This window comes from Haemaphysalis longicornis, unplaced genomic scaffold, assembly GCF_048455015.1.
Source record: "Haemaphysalis longicornis isolate Haplotype H1 unplaced genomic scaffold, Haemaphysalis longicornis Haplotype H1 scaffold_9, whole genome shotgun sequence".
In the NCBI taxonomy this organism is placed as follows: Eukaryota; Metazoa; Arthropoda; class Arachnida; order Ixodida; family Ixodidae; genus Haemaphysalis; species Haemaphysalis longicornis.
In genome coordinates, this window is record NW_027526460.1 from 55325921 (window position 1) to 55338206 (window position 12286).

At 46.9% G+C, this 12286-nt stretch overlaps 1 protein-coding gene across 1 annotated transcript; it reads right to left on the minus strand.

The window, feature by feature from the left end:
• Positions 1-1291: 1291 nt before the first annotated feature.
• LOC144152993 (tudor and KH domain-containing protein homolog) lies at positions 1292-8705 on the minus strand. The gene is made up of 4 exons (XM_077684611.1): positions 8291-8705; positions 7836-8013; positions 6266-6518; positions 1292-4335 (listed from the first exon to the last, which is right to left on the minus strand). The coding sequence occupies exons 1-4, from the start codon at positions 8547-8549 to the stop codon at positions 3664-3666; spliced, it is 1362 nt and encodes a 453-aa protein (XP_077540737.1). The 5' UTR covers positions 8550-8705; the 3' UTR covers positions 1292-3663.
• Positions 8706-12286: the final 3581 nt, after the last annotated feature.

The window sequence follows — 12286 nt, forward strand, 5'->3', positions numbered from 1 at the left end:
GTAAGAGCACATGGTAAAATCCTAAACGAAGGGAACCTAAAAGGGGCCACACTCAATAGCAAACAAGAGAGCATCAACTTTTTTGTTAATGCTCCCCTGGTGCCCCCCACCCCCTTCTCGGTGGGTCCCTCTGCGGTGGTCTTTCTTTACAAGGGTAGCCCAGCTTCCTCCTCGACAGATGTATAATTGCCAGTTTCTGTCTCTTTTTTTGTTGTTGTTTCCACTCGACTCAAGACAAAGGCAAATTTTTAAGAAATAACCTTAAAGACCAATGTCCAACCTCAGTCTTCTGTAGGTAAGATACTCCTATTAGCGATCGCCCACCTTGTTCTTTTTCATGGTCCATCTGGGATGCTCCTACCGATAATCAGTAGGCCACCCTGTGTGCCAACCAAGGGTTATGGAATGCGATACTTTGTTATAACGAGGCTTGACAGTACTAATTTTATCACAAACTTCAAACAAATAATGAAGATATTAAAGAAAACAGATGAAGCGGTGCTGACTTCTCAGCAACTTTCCACTTAATAAGTCTCTGCAACACAGAAACTTGTTTTGCAATTAATGGCCGCCAACCAAAGCCACTGCCAAGAAACGACCGGGTGATTGCAGTGGGGCCTCTAGTTCCATTTGATCATATCACCAGAATGCTAACATAAAGTTAATGTTAGAAAACTGTTGTTAGTTGTTGTTAGTTCTCGCCTCTACTACACCATTGTACATAATGTGTCACTGTAAGGCAAGACTTGAAAGCTTTTTAATATTTCTTGCGTTTTTTCAGTTAAAAAACATTTGATTGATTGATTGATTGATTGATTGATTGTGGGGTTTAACGCGCCGACGCAACGCAGGCGATGAGGCGCGCCGTAGTGGAGTGCTCCGGATTAATTTTGACCACCTGGGGATCTTTAACGTGCGCCGAAATCTCGTACACACGGGCGTTTTTGCTTGTTAAAAAACATTTCATGGCTTGAATGGAGCTAAACGAGTTACCAAGACTCGTTCTTTCAAACTGAACAGAGTTGAATTAACTTGTAACACTTTACAGCCCAAGTGTAGCTCCCGAATTTCAACTTTTGATTACGGCTCAGTGCGTAGGAACTACAGCGTAGAGCCTGCTGTGGTGATCCAGTGCATTGTGGATCCAGTGGTGATCCACAGCATTGCTAAACTGTAGAAGCTGTCTTGACACCTTGGAGTACCACAAGGTGTGCTTTCATTTCAACCTTCCGGTTTAGCCTGTAAAGAATGTAAGAGCGAACTTCTGGCTCATCACAGCAGCACTGCAACGTTTCGAATTGGAGCATTTATTGCAGCACCAACACTCTACGCCCCAAGATAACAAGCACATACACGTAAAGCACATTCCACCCACCAGTACCGAGACATTCACAGTGATGAAAGCCCTGAAACTGAACATTCTTCAGAGGAGGCTGAGAGGCGGAACAACCAAAGAAAGACGCGGCCCATTGAGGTAACTTCGCACAACTGAAACCAAGTACAAAATGTTGACAATGAGTTGGCTCACTTCTAAACCAGCGCAGCAAAGAGTTGGATGTGCGTGAAGAGGCACGTGATTTATGACGAGCAAAGAACATTTTGGAAATGGTATTTTCGAGCAACCGATTCTTTAATGCCTTCAAACACTTCACTAAATTTGAATATCTGCCATGAGATAGATTTCTGCATAAAATTATCCAATGTAGGTGCACTAAGTGTATCCATTTTTCCGTTTTCTTTTTAAGAAAAAATATTTTAATGTTTTAAGATGTAAATTTGACTTTCCACTACAAAATATAAATTCTTATAAGTGGCGAGAGTAGACACACAGCAAGTGCTTTTATTTTTCCCGCAAACATTGTTGATATCTCCGGCAGAATTCAACATCAATGAATCACGTTATTTTATTACAAGTTTCATAATTTTGAGGAGTACTCTAGTAGCGCACTACAAAGCTGCACTCAGTATGAACGACACAATGGCTTACACCTCAGATGCATCCGTCAAGCAAGACTGCAAATCTGCCACCCACTACAGCGCAACCATAGTCGATCTAATTACTCAACATCGGTACACGGACGCAGCCACTCCGTACGACATTCTTTTCGATTCAGCTACCAGAGTTGGAAAATGTTAAAGTTTTCTAAGTCACAAGTTTCTGGAGGTTCCGCACCATACAGAGGAAGCACCCATCTCTGGCAAAGCGCCATTACTACGCTCCAAGATTTACAAATCCATCCCAGGTATCGGCAGGCCTTTCCCTTAAAGGTACAACAGACAATTTGTTAACCTTACGCCACAGCACCACCTTGCTCAAAAAGCATGAGCAAGGGAGATGTTCTCAACCTTGCTGATGGCAACTGCCACCAGTGACGCTGGGAGTGTCGTTTTTGTTTGTCACAAGAATAAAAAAATTCCAAGCAGTGTTATCTGTTATCAGGAGTGCTGAACAACCCGCTGCAAGGAATCGGCTAGCAGCACACCAGGCACTCTTACACCACCTCAAAAACTGAAGTCACTGATTGGCACAGCCCGCTAAGAAAAACAGGAGCATCATATCCGGGCACTCAAAATCGACACAAATGAATCCTAAAGTTGAGCTCCAAACGTGGCACTTTCAGACAGCTTAATTACAACAAGCAGAGAGTGAAGCAGAAATTAAGAGGTGGTGCGCTGACATCTTTTGTGCCACTTGGGCTGTCAAAATAGCCATGTCTCTCTACACCTGTATTCTGGTAGAAACAGGTGCGGGTGCTTCCTCAGTATTTTAAGGTCCATGATTTCACACCACTGCGAATAGTATAACGGTTCAGAATGAAAGCACCTGCATTCAGCAACAAAAACATGCAGAACGCCTTGGAACAGAACAGCATGCCACATCTCGCAAGGCCCAAGCACTGTACTTAAGTATAAGTTTGACTAGCAAACTTGCTGCAGACAAAGCTCACAGCCAAAGACCACAACAGCATTGATCCGCCCTCCTACTCATGCACTGCTCAAAAACACGGCAAACCAAAGTTGCAGCTTGCTGATGGCAAGAGGAGTATTACATAAGGTAAAAAAATCAATGCAGGAGCTCCAAATTGCCCTTTGTACACACAGCTATCACTCCAGTTTCGGACACAGTCTTTAAAATATTGCTATTCATTGTGCGCATTAAATTGCAGGCTGGTTGACCTACTCAGCCAGTCTTTAACACTTCAAAAATAAATGCAGCGATTGAAGAGCAGCGCTCAGTACGCGGCAGCATGCATACACACTCGTCAACAATACAACAAGAACAATATTCATGTCTCGTCTCTCACACTGCAATGATTTCCCACCACACAAACAAAAGGAGAGGCCAGTGATGGCTACCGTAAAAAACGCATTACACTGAAATAATTCCTCGAGATCTAACATAATAGAGTTGAATAAAATAGTAATAAGCTCTTGAATTTTCCGAGACACCATGAGCTAAGCACTGTCCTGGCTTGTTTCGCCCTAAAAAAATTAATTAAACCACTTAAGTAACGTGTCCACTCGCACATTACATTCCAAAGCCACCAATGAAAGAAGTACGCCAATCTTTGGTATCGTTTTCTACGCCACCACCACGCCCCCAAACCAAAGTCAGCGAGGAGAGACAGAAACATGTAGCTACCCGCATTCCCAAAGTTGCACTCAGATCGCCTGCACAGCAAAACCCTCAGAGATCATCGCTGTCGCCACGTTGACATCCTCCCTGTTGTTAGTGTCGACCAGCTCCACAGAGTACTTGAATCCCGGAAATCCATCCTCCCTCGGGGTCTTGCTAACAACTTTTGCCATCATGACCCTCCACTGGGCAGCATGGGTGAGGTCGTCGAAACGGTCGCAAGCGGCCTCTGTCCACTCGCCATCGCGTGGCCGAACACCGGCCAGCGAGCACTCCATGGCCTGCAGCGGCAGGTAGTTGTACTCCTCGCGAAGGCTGCACAGTTCGGACAGCTTGAAGGTGCCAGTCTCACCAAAGTCGACATAGTGGACCCGGTACAAGGTCTCGCTGTCCGAGTAGTCACTCTCGACGACAGCGTGCACACGGGCGCGGTACCAACTGTCGTCCTGGTGAAAGCGGGCAGCGACCAGGTCACCGACGGCGGCCGAGGTGAGAGCGTGGGCCTTCTGGTTGGGCGGGTGCGAGTAGTAGTTTGTCATGTCGGCGACGAGCTTGTCTAGGGTCACAGAGTGCGTTCCGATCATTTGCACATGGAAGGTGGAGGGGTCGTCCATTGACGAGATGTACACCTCGATGAAGCCGTCAGCCGAGGTGGCAACCAGCTCTTCCTGGATGTAGTCCACGGCTGCTGTGCCATCCTGAAAGGATGACAGAAGAAAGGTTGGTGCACTGGCAACAAATCAAGACGTAACAAACGGGTGTCGCCTTGACATAGAAGCCCATACGTTGCCTCTAGCAGACATCAAACCCGTTCTTTGGCACGCCCCAACCGTATTGTACGGAAGCTTAGTATTCGGCAAATGTGTGCTACAAAATGAGCAAATGGGTGTGTAAGAAACTAATGAACAGACAAACAACAAACAAACAACGGGTAAATCGAAGCAAAGAAGGAAGATAGAGTTTACAGGTGTAACATGTGCTCGATTGAATCATTCGCCCCCTTTTTTTTTATTCTGAGCACATGCCTGGTTTCTTCTGTGCTGCTACAAAGCGGCGAGAAGAAGCCACCTACGACGCACATGTCTCATGAAAAATTGAGAGATTACGGACATCGGTGGAGGGGCTGCCCTCTGAGATGACTGGGAACCTCGCATGCTTGGGATGCCCCTTCACCGACTTTAAAGCGACGTCGAAGGCGGCTGTGAAGATTTTTAATCAGCTTAGCAGCTATATGGGGCCATGAAAGGTTCAGTTCATTACAAAAACTGCAATCGTACCAATTTTACTGTAAACTTCACACAAATAATGGAGACATTTAGAAAACTGACAAAGTAGAAGGCCTCTATATGTCGCGGAATCTTGTTTGTGCAGTTGACCAAAGCCCCCGCCAAAAAATATGACTGGGAAATTGTAGTGGGACCACGGGTTCTGCTTCATCGCATCACCTGAATGCTAATGGGCAGTTAATACACCGGTAACTATGGTTCCAGTGCTGTCCCTTGTTACGTCAACCCTGCCCATATCAAGTTTATGTAGCACGAAATTGGGAAGCTTTAAAAATTGATTGCGTTTGTTCGATTAAAACAAACGCCTTTCATGGCTGGCATGAAGCAGAGTTATTTACCGAAGGCTAGTCCTTTCAAATCGAACAGTTGTATTTGTCTAAGTGGCCCCCTTAAAGGGGCCATGCAGACAAAAACACGTTTGGTTCATTCAAAATATGGCCTCGTTAGAATCATACTGACACCACTTTTAACACACACCTCGCTCAAATAAGCTATACAATTAGGAAAAAAAAGGGAATGGCCATGTGACCCACTAGCTCATTTCCTGCAACAGAACCTATGATTCATATGCCCAGCTGTGCGATTGGCTGACGCCAGCAAAGGCAAGCGCAAATTTAGGCAGGCCTTATAAGCTTGCCGAACAAGCTATACGCATTGAAACGTGATGCATATTCATTTTACAGCAGTAAGAATGGTGGAGCAAACAACAAAAGCTACAAAAATACACGGAAACATAGAAGTCCTGATGCGCACTGCTGTTGGTACTGGGCGCACTACGCTTGTTTTAGCTGCACAGCAGTCTGCCGCTTTGGAGTTGTCTTACACGACACTGGCCGATTGGCGTAAGCAACATTGTCTTACGTGACCCTATTTGTCGAGCATACCCTTAGTTTCACGAAACGATTACTTTCTACAGTAACAAAAACAAGCCAGGTGCAAATACGGTCAAAAACAAAGCAACGGCGGACAACGGTCCGCGGCTCAGTATGGTAGTGCCACCTGGGGGGAGTGACGGTAAGCAAGGCTGCAGAGCTTAATGACGCACTGGAAGTTCGTTTGAATACCCCCTTGCGACTTCATGGCAGACGTCACGAAAACACATAATTTGGCAAGATCAAAATTGATTAATTTCTCAGTGAACAAAGCATCATTTGCCACTGGACAAGCACTATAAAACAAAATCTTTTGAATAAAACAAACTAATTTTGTCTGCATGGCCCCTTTAAAGTTTGAATATCTGACCATTTTGCGGAATGTTCATATTTTTGCAAAGAAAGTGTAAAAAATGCTCCTTTGCTAGCATTATCCCCTTAGTGAAGCCGGCTGTAACGGCTGTTACTACCTTGTCAAGCTGCTCGGGCCCACCCTTGATGGCCATGGGGCGGGTGCGATAGAGAGCCGCCTTGCCAGCCGAAGCCGCGGCCATTTTCTCCTGGAAGGCCTGTTCCTCAGCCAGCTTCTCATCGATCATCGAGATGGCCATCTTGATCTGCTCCTTGGTGCCCGTGATGCTGACCGACTTGAGGTTGGTATTGTCGCGCTCATTACCGATCCGGTCGACAAGGATCTTGGCGCCCGAGACGCGACACATGCCCCTGAAAAATTGGAAAAGAAATGAAGAGAGGACAACAAACTAATTACGGCATCAGAACGAATGGATGCTGTGTAAAGGAAAAGCTTCTGTTGCACAACAGTGATGTTTGATGGAGTGTACGAAAGGCAGGGTTTGCAATGATGAAAGCTGGGCGAACTAATGGCCAACTGCACTCAAATTTCCTCTCAGCCAAATTTAGAGTAAGTGTACAGTACGTACTGCTAAACCAGCTGGGACGTTACTGGTAGCCCCGTGAAATGTGTTGTTAAGAAGTTATAAACGTTCAAAACAGCTCCATCGCAGTAGATGCTGCGCCTTCTGGTGAAATGCGCTAACAGCCATTAAGCGGAAGTGACAATGCAGCCAGCTGGGTGTTTTTTCCTTTGGCCAGCGAGGAGAACCGGTTGAGCTCCGATGGGCGCTTTTCTCCAAAGGCCTGCTGCTGCGAGGGGGAAGCGTTGCGCACAGGTTTCCTACAGCAGGCCGGCCGCTCTCAGTCGCCGGCTGGGCCGGCCGCAACGTCACTTCAGCTTGGCCGTAATGGCTGTGCTCTTTTCAGTTTCTGTTTCAAATCGCCGATTTATGATGGCCGTTTGCGCTGTAGATACGTGTATTTCAGCTTTCATATTTTGTATCCTGGAGTCTTTATAGGCAGACTATACAAAAATAAGGTTTTCAGGAGGTCGAAATTTTCTGTGCAGTTGGCCTTTAATAGCATGACATAATGTAACGTGCAGTGTTGAATTACATGAGAAGAGGTAACAGCAATCAAAAAAGATTGCACGTGAAGATTGCTTGAGGCTTTCATGAGTGCTTACTATTTAATAACACGCATCAGCCCTTCCCTTTCAGTATGATGGGCAGTGACTAACATATGGGCAGTGGAGGAACTTGAGAGAAAACAAAAATCTAGCAGCACGACAATGACAGTTGGGGTTTCTGCCGCGCATTCATGCTGTGACTTGATAGTCCTCCTTGCAGAGGTGGCCGGCATAATTCAAAAATGTTCCTTCCGGACCCAGGGATTGCATGCATTTTCATATAATTCATGCTCTTGCTGGCTAATCTCTGAAGTGAGTGATCACAAAATGCTTATTAAAGGTGTCAAATGAACTTTCTTGCCAAAGTAAGTATGTAATCAGGGCGTTAGAGCATAAATTTGAAGACATAATCCCTTCTGCAGCAAAATTAACGAAGAAATCCAAAAGGAAGGCGTTAGGTGCTGCTGGCTTTTACATTTCTTTCTCTCGCGCGCGAACGCAGGCCGAGTACAAGCGACCATGTTGACGCTGCAAGCGCGGAATGCTTCGCAACTTACCGAATCGTATCTCCATTCCTTCCGATGATTCGACCGCACGCTTTACCAGGTACGAACACAGTCTCGGTAATAACGCTCATCTGCTCTTCTATGCACTGCTTCATGAGCTCTTCGGCCACCTTCACGTCACTCGGCGTCCCACGAATCGTGCATACCCTGTCGCACTCCTCGGCGGTGGCTGCGAGTGAGGGAAAGGTCGCCAGTTCATACGTGAGCGAAAGTAACGGGTTCTTCACGCGTGACAAATAATTCTATCGAATAATGAGGCTGACAAACTACCCGACGAAACAAGCGGCGCTTGTCATTTGAGACGCACCACGTGTTTCACCGCGACACGGAAAAGCAGATTCAATAAAACAGGCCATTGCGAATGCAATTGCTTTGTCAGCGGCCCGTAACATCAGTAAAAAATGAGGTGAATAGGACACAAGCTTGCGAACCGACTTAGTTTTTACCTGGCCGGTCAAAGTTGATCTTGGTGCTGGTTTTTTCTTGAAGTTGCTTGATGTTGCCGCCCTGTCGCCCGATAACGCCGCCAACTGCCGCTCTGGGGACTGTGACTTTAATTACGACGTGGTCAGTCGTTTCTGTCTTCCGCCGTTTTACTTCGTACTCTTCCTCTTGCCGTAGCAGCAAGTAAAACAGGATCGAGGACACTGTCACGCCGGCCCCCAACCCGGCCCATAACGCAATTGTCTTCAGTTTAGAGTCCATGTCGTTGAGATGCTTAAGTAAATGATGATTACACGTTAAATAATCCTTTCATTATCGCTACCAGCTACCTTTTTCTCGCCTCGTGCCCCGTGACCGCCGTGACCACCGTGGTAACCGCGTCGGCCGCGTTTCCCGACTGAAACTAAAGCTGACGCTGATGATGATGCTGGCCGTTTAAAAATCACCGTGGTTGTGAAATGACGAAAATGCGCCAATTTTCTTGCTAACGCCAAACAAATGTTTAAAGGATTTAATAAGCCAATAATTACCAACGTGATGCTTTACATGGTGTACAAAAACTTCGCCGTTGTCCTGGTTTTTCAAGCTACTTCTTTGGCGGCAAGTATAAAAAAATGGTCCTTTGCTCGTGCGGAAATATTAGCCATATATCACATTAAAAGCAGTCATAGCACAAGCTGTACAGATACAGCATTTCTCGTTTACGTAGGGAGGTGGTGTGTCACTCACGTAGTCGCCTTTATCCTTTTTGTATGGTCCCTAGAAATATTCTTTTTGGTTCTTCATCGCTGAAGTAAAGTGCGCGGAGCACTGGCGTTAGTTCGTTTTGCAGGAGTTGATGTGCAGAACCGTTCACTATCTCAAATAAAATAGGGATGTGGTCTCTACAAGAGGCGTGGTTCATTTTAGATCACAAAAAGGTAATTACTATGTTAGAAAAAGTTATTTCCAGAACTGAAATAGCCTGCCAACGAAAAAAGAATGTAGCGCCAGCCGCAACACTGTCTGTCACAGAAATCTGTGTGGAGACCCCTCGAGATATGGTGTGGATTGATTTAAATGGCAGATGAGATTTATGGAAAAATATGAGGCGATACCATATATGAAAATGCTCCTCAGGAATTTAGTTGTTCAATCTAAGAGGGATATTCGATAATGGTCACCCCGGAGCTAGCCAAGTGTTTCCTCTGGCAAAATCATCTGACATACTTGTAAGTAAGGCAGGGATTTCTACACCCCCCCCCCCCCCCAACACCCCTTTAACACACCCCCAGAAGAATTTCTACACCCCGCCTCCCAAAAAAACAGAATGATTCCACAACCATGAGAACCCAGTCCAAGAATTTATACTCCCCCCCCCCCCCCCCCCCCCCCATCGAAATTCTGGATAAACCCTAAATTGAGGTTTGTAAGGAATGAAAATACAGAACGACAATTCAATTCTAAGACCCGCAGATACATTTAGGGGAAGTAATCGTCGCTACCACCGTCCCCAAATATCGTTTTGTGTGCGTGCGCGCGCGTGAGTGCGTGCGTGCGTGAACGGCTTGGCTTTTGTCTTGGACAAGAATTCGGTGAAACCACAATCGAACTATTGAGCTTGTAATGTCTTGGATGATAGGCACATTGCTTCGCAGGGAGTTTCATTCGTATAGATGTGCAGCTTGGAAGGCCCAGGCAAATGCGTAGAATTTGAGCCTGTGCACTCTCTAGCATTCTGAAGTTCGTCTTGGACAAACTAATCAGGGCCGGGGAAATGTACCGCGGAAGACCTAGAAGAGGTGCGTTATAAAGCCGCAGGCGTTCTTTGAGGCAACGTATATAAGTGGCCCAAGAAACGGATCTATCTAACGTCAGTGCAAGAAATTTATGGTTGTGAACGTGCGGAATTTACGTGTGATTTACGACTAGAGGACAACGGGATACATCACGCCTGGTAAAAGTCACTGCGGCACACTTGGCGGTATTGTAGCAACCCGAAGATGCTGAGGTACTTTTGAATTGCAAAAAAAAAAAAGTGTTCTTTATATTGGATTGTATACTTCTGCGGTTTTTGCCCAGATACATATGTCATCGGCATATATAGATATGTTGGCACAGTTGGGGCAGCACTGTGACGCGGATGAGGCAGATGCTTAACGGACAGGACTTAATACGCCGCCTATATAGGGACGCCCTGTGTGATCTCATGCCGCCTCGTGTCGCCTCCATTGGTGGTCATGTAGACATGACGATTCTGTAAGTATAGTCACGGAGTCAAGTGTGCATGCGCGCTCGCAGCCCTACAAACGTTATTTCCCTTTTGAATAGCTCTACAAGCAACGCTGTCAAAAGTCGTCTTGATGTCAAGGAAAACAGCTACTGTGGTACTTTTTGCGGCCTTTCGCCGATGAATGGTCCCGCACCAAAGTTATTACGTTGTCGATGCTATACGTTGTCCTTCTCTGAAACCTGACATCTCTGGGGAATACACTTCACGGCCCTCGAGATCCCAGACGAGTCGCTGCAGCACCATTTTCTCCATTACCTTTCCTATATACATGCAGCTTGGAAAAGCGATAGGGCAGTAGGAGTTAATTTCCTTTGGCGATTTTCCGGGTTTGAGGACCGCTATTATAGGCGAGCAACTTTCCAGTTATAGCTTCAACGCGGCCTGTCCGCCACGACTTGTGGTAAACAGTTTCCGGAGGGCGTTACTGTCGAAATGCCGCAAAGCTGAATACGTAACATCATCGGTGCCCGGCGAAGAAAGCGGGTTTACGGACTGTAACGCTGTGATCAGTTCATGGACCGTGAATAATTCATCCATGAGTATAGCGTTTGTAGTGGAGGGCCAATCAGTCAGGACTTCTGAAATCACTTCAGAGCTCCGGGGAGCTTAATCTTGGCGCGAAATTCGTCAGCTACGTCCACTTCACTGACGCCTCGCTGGAGAGCTATCGAGAAGAACGGACGAGCCAAACTTGCCAAATGGGAGTCACGGGTTGGCGGGCACCAAGTTTGCAACAAAATTGGCTCCAACGCTGCCTTGCGAGCTTATTCGTGTGCTTCTGAATGTGGTTCTGCGCATGCCTGAAAGCTCGAATGTTATCTGGTAATAACGTTTTTCTCGCATAGCGCCATGCTCCTGCGAATCGCGCGAAGGCGTTCATATTCCCCGTCCACTGGTGACCACCCTTTTGTAACCAAACTACGCCGTGTTGACTATGACTCGGCCCTGGCAAGAGCATCCGCCGGCTCTTCATTCGTAGACAGTGCATCACCGTTATCCTCCAGCATGTCTCTGAAAGCCGTCCAGTTTACAGTCGACGGTGGCCGCTTGATGGTACCGCCGCGGACTCGTAGTGTATGTCGGGATGTGGTCGCTGCTGAAGCTTTCAATATCCGGACACCAGGATGCGGCAGGCAGCAGAGAGGTGGACGCCATAGCCACATCTAATACACTTGAAGTCCTGCCCCCCAAAAACTTGGGGCACCCACTTTTGAGCACTGTTAGTCCTGCTTGGCTGCCATGGAGCTGGCGGCTTCCCCTTGGTGTCGTCTTAACACTGCCTCAAGCTTGATGGTGCGCGCTAAAGTCCCCTGCAAGCAAGTGCGGCGGTAGTGTCGTGGCCAAAAGGGCTTGCAGGCGCTTAACTTTGACCTTCGCTTAGGTGCACCAGTAATTACAGTGAAAGTTACCTGATGGTGCTTCACCGTTGCAGCAACATACCCATTCGAGTCATCTGGCTCCACATTCTGCGCTAGAAGTCATTACGAATTGCAAGGAGCACTCTGCTGCTGTCTGAGCTCGTCAAAGACCGATGCAGGGAGCATCCCGAAATACGGACGAAATACGAACGACGCACTCTCGTTTCTGAAATGGTGATGACTGGGAACCTGTGCTTATTGATGAGTTGCCTGAAGTCGGACGAACGGGATGATAGCCCGCAAGCGCTCCTCTGGAATACCGTTGCCTGATTCCGAAGAGTTTGCATCGACATTGTCGAAGCGCCACT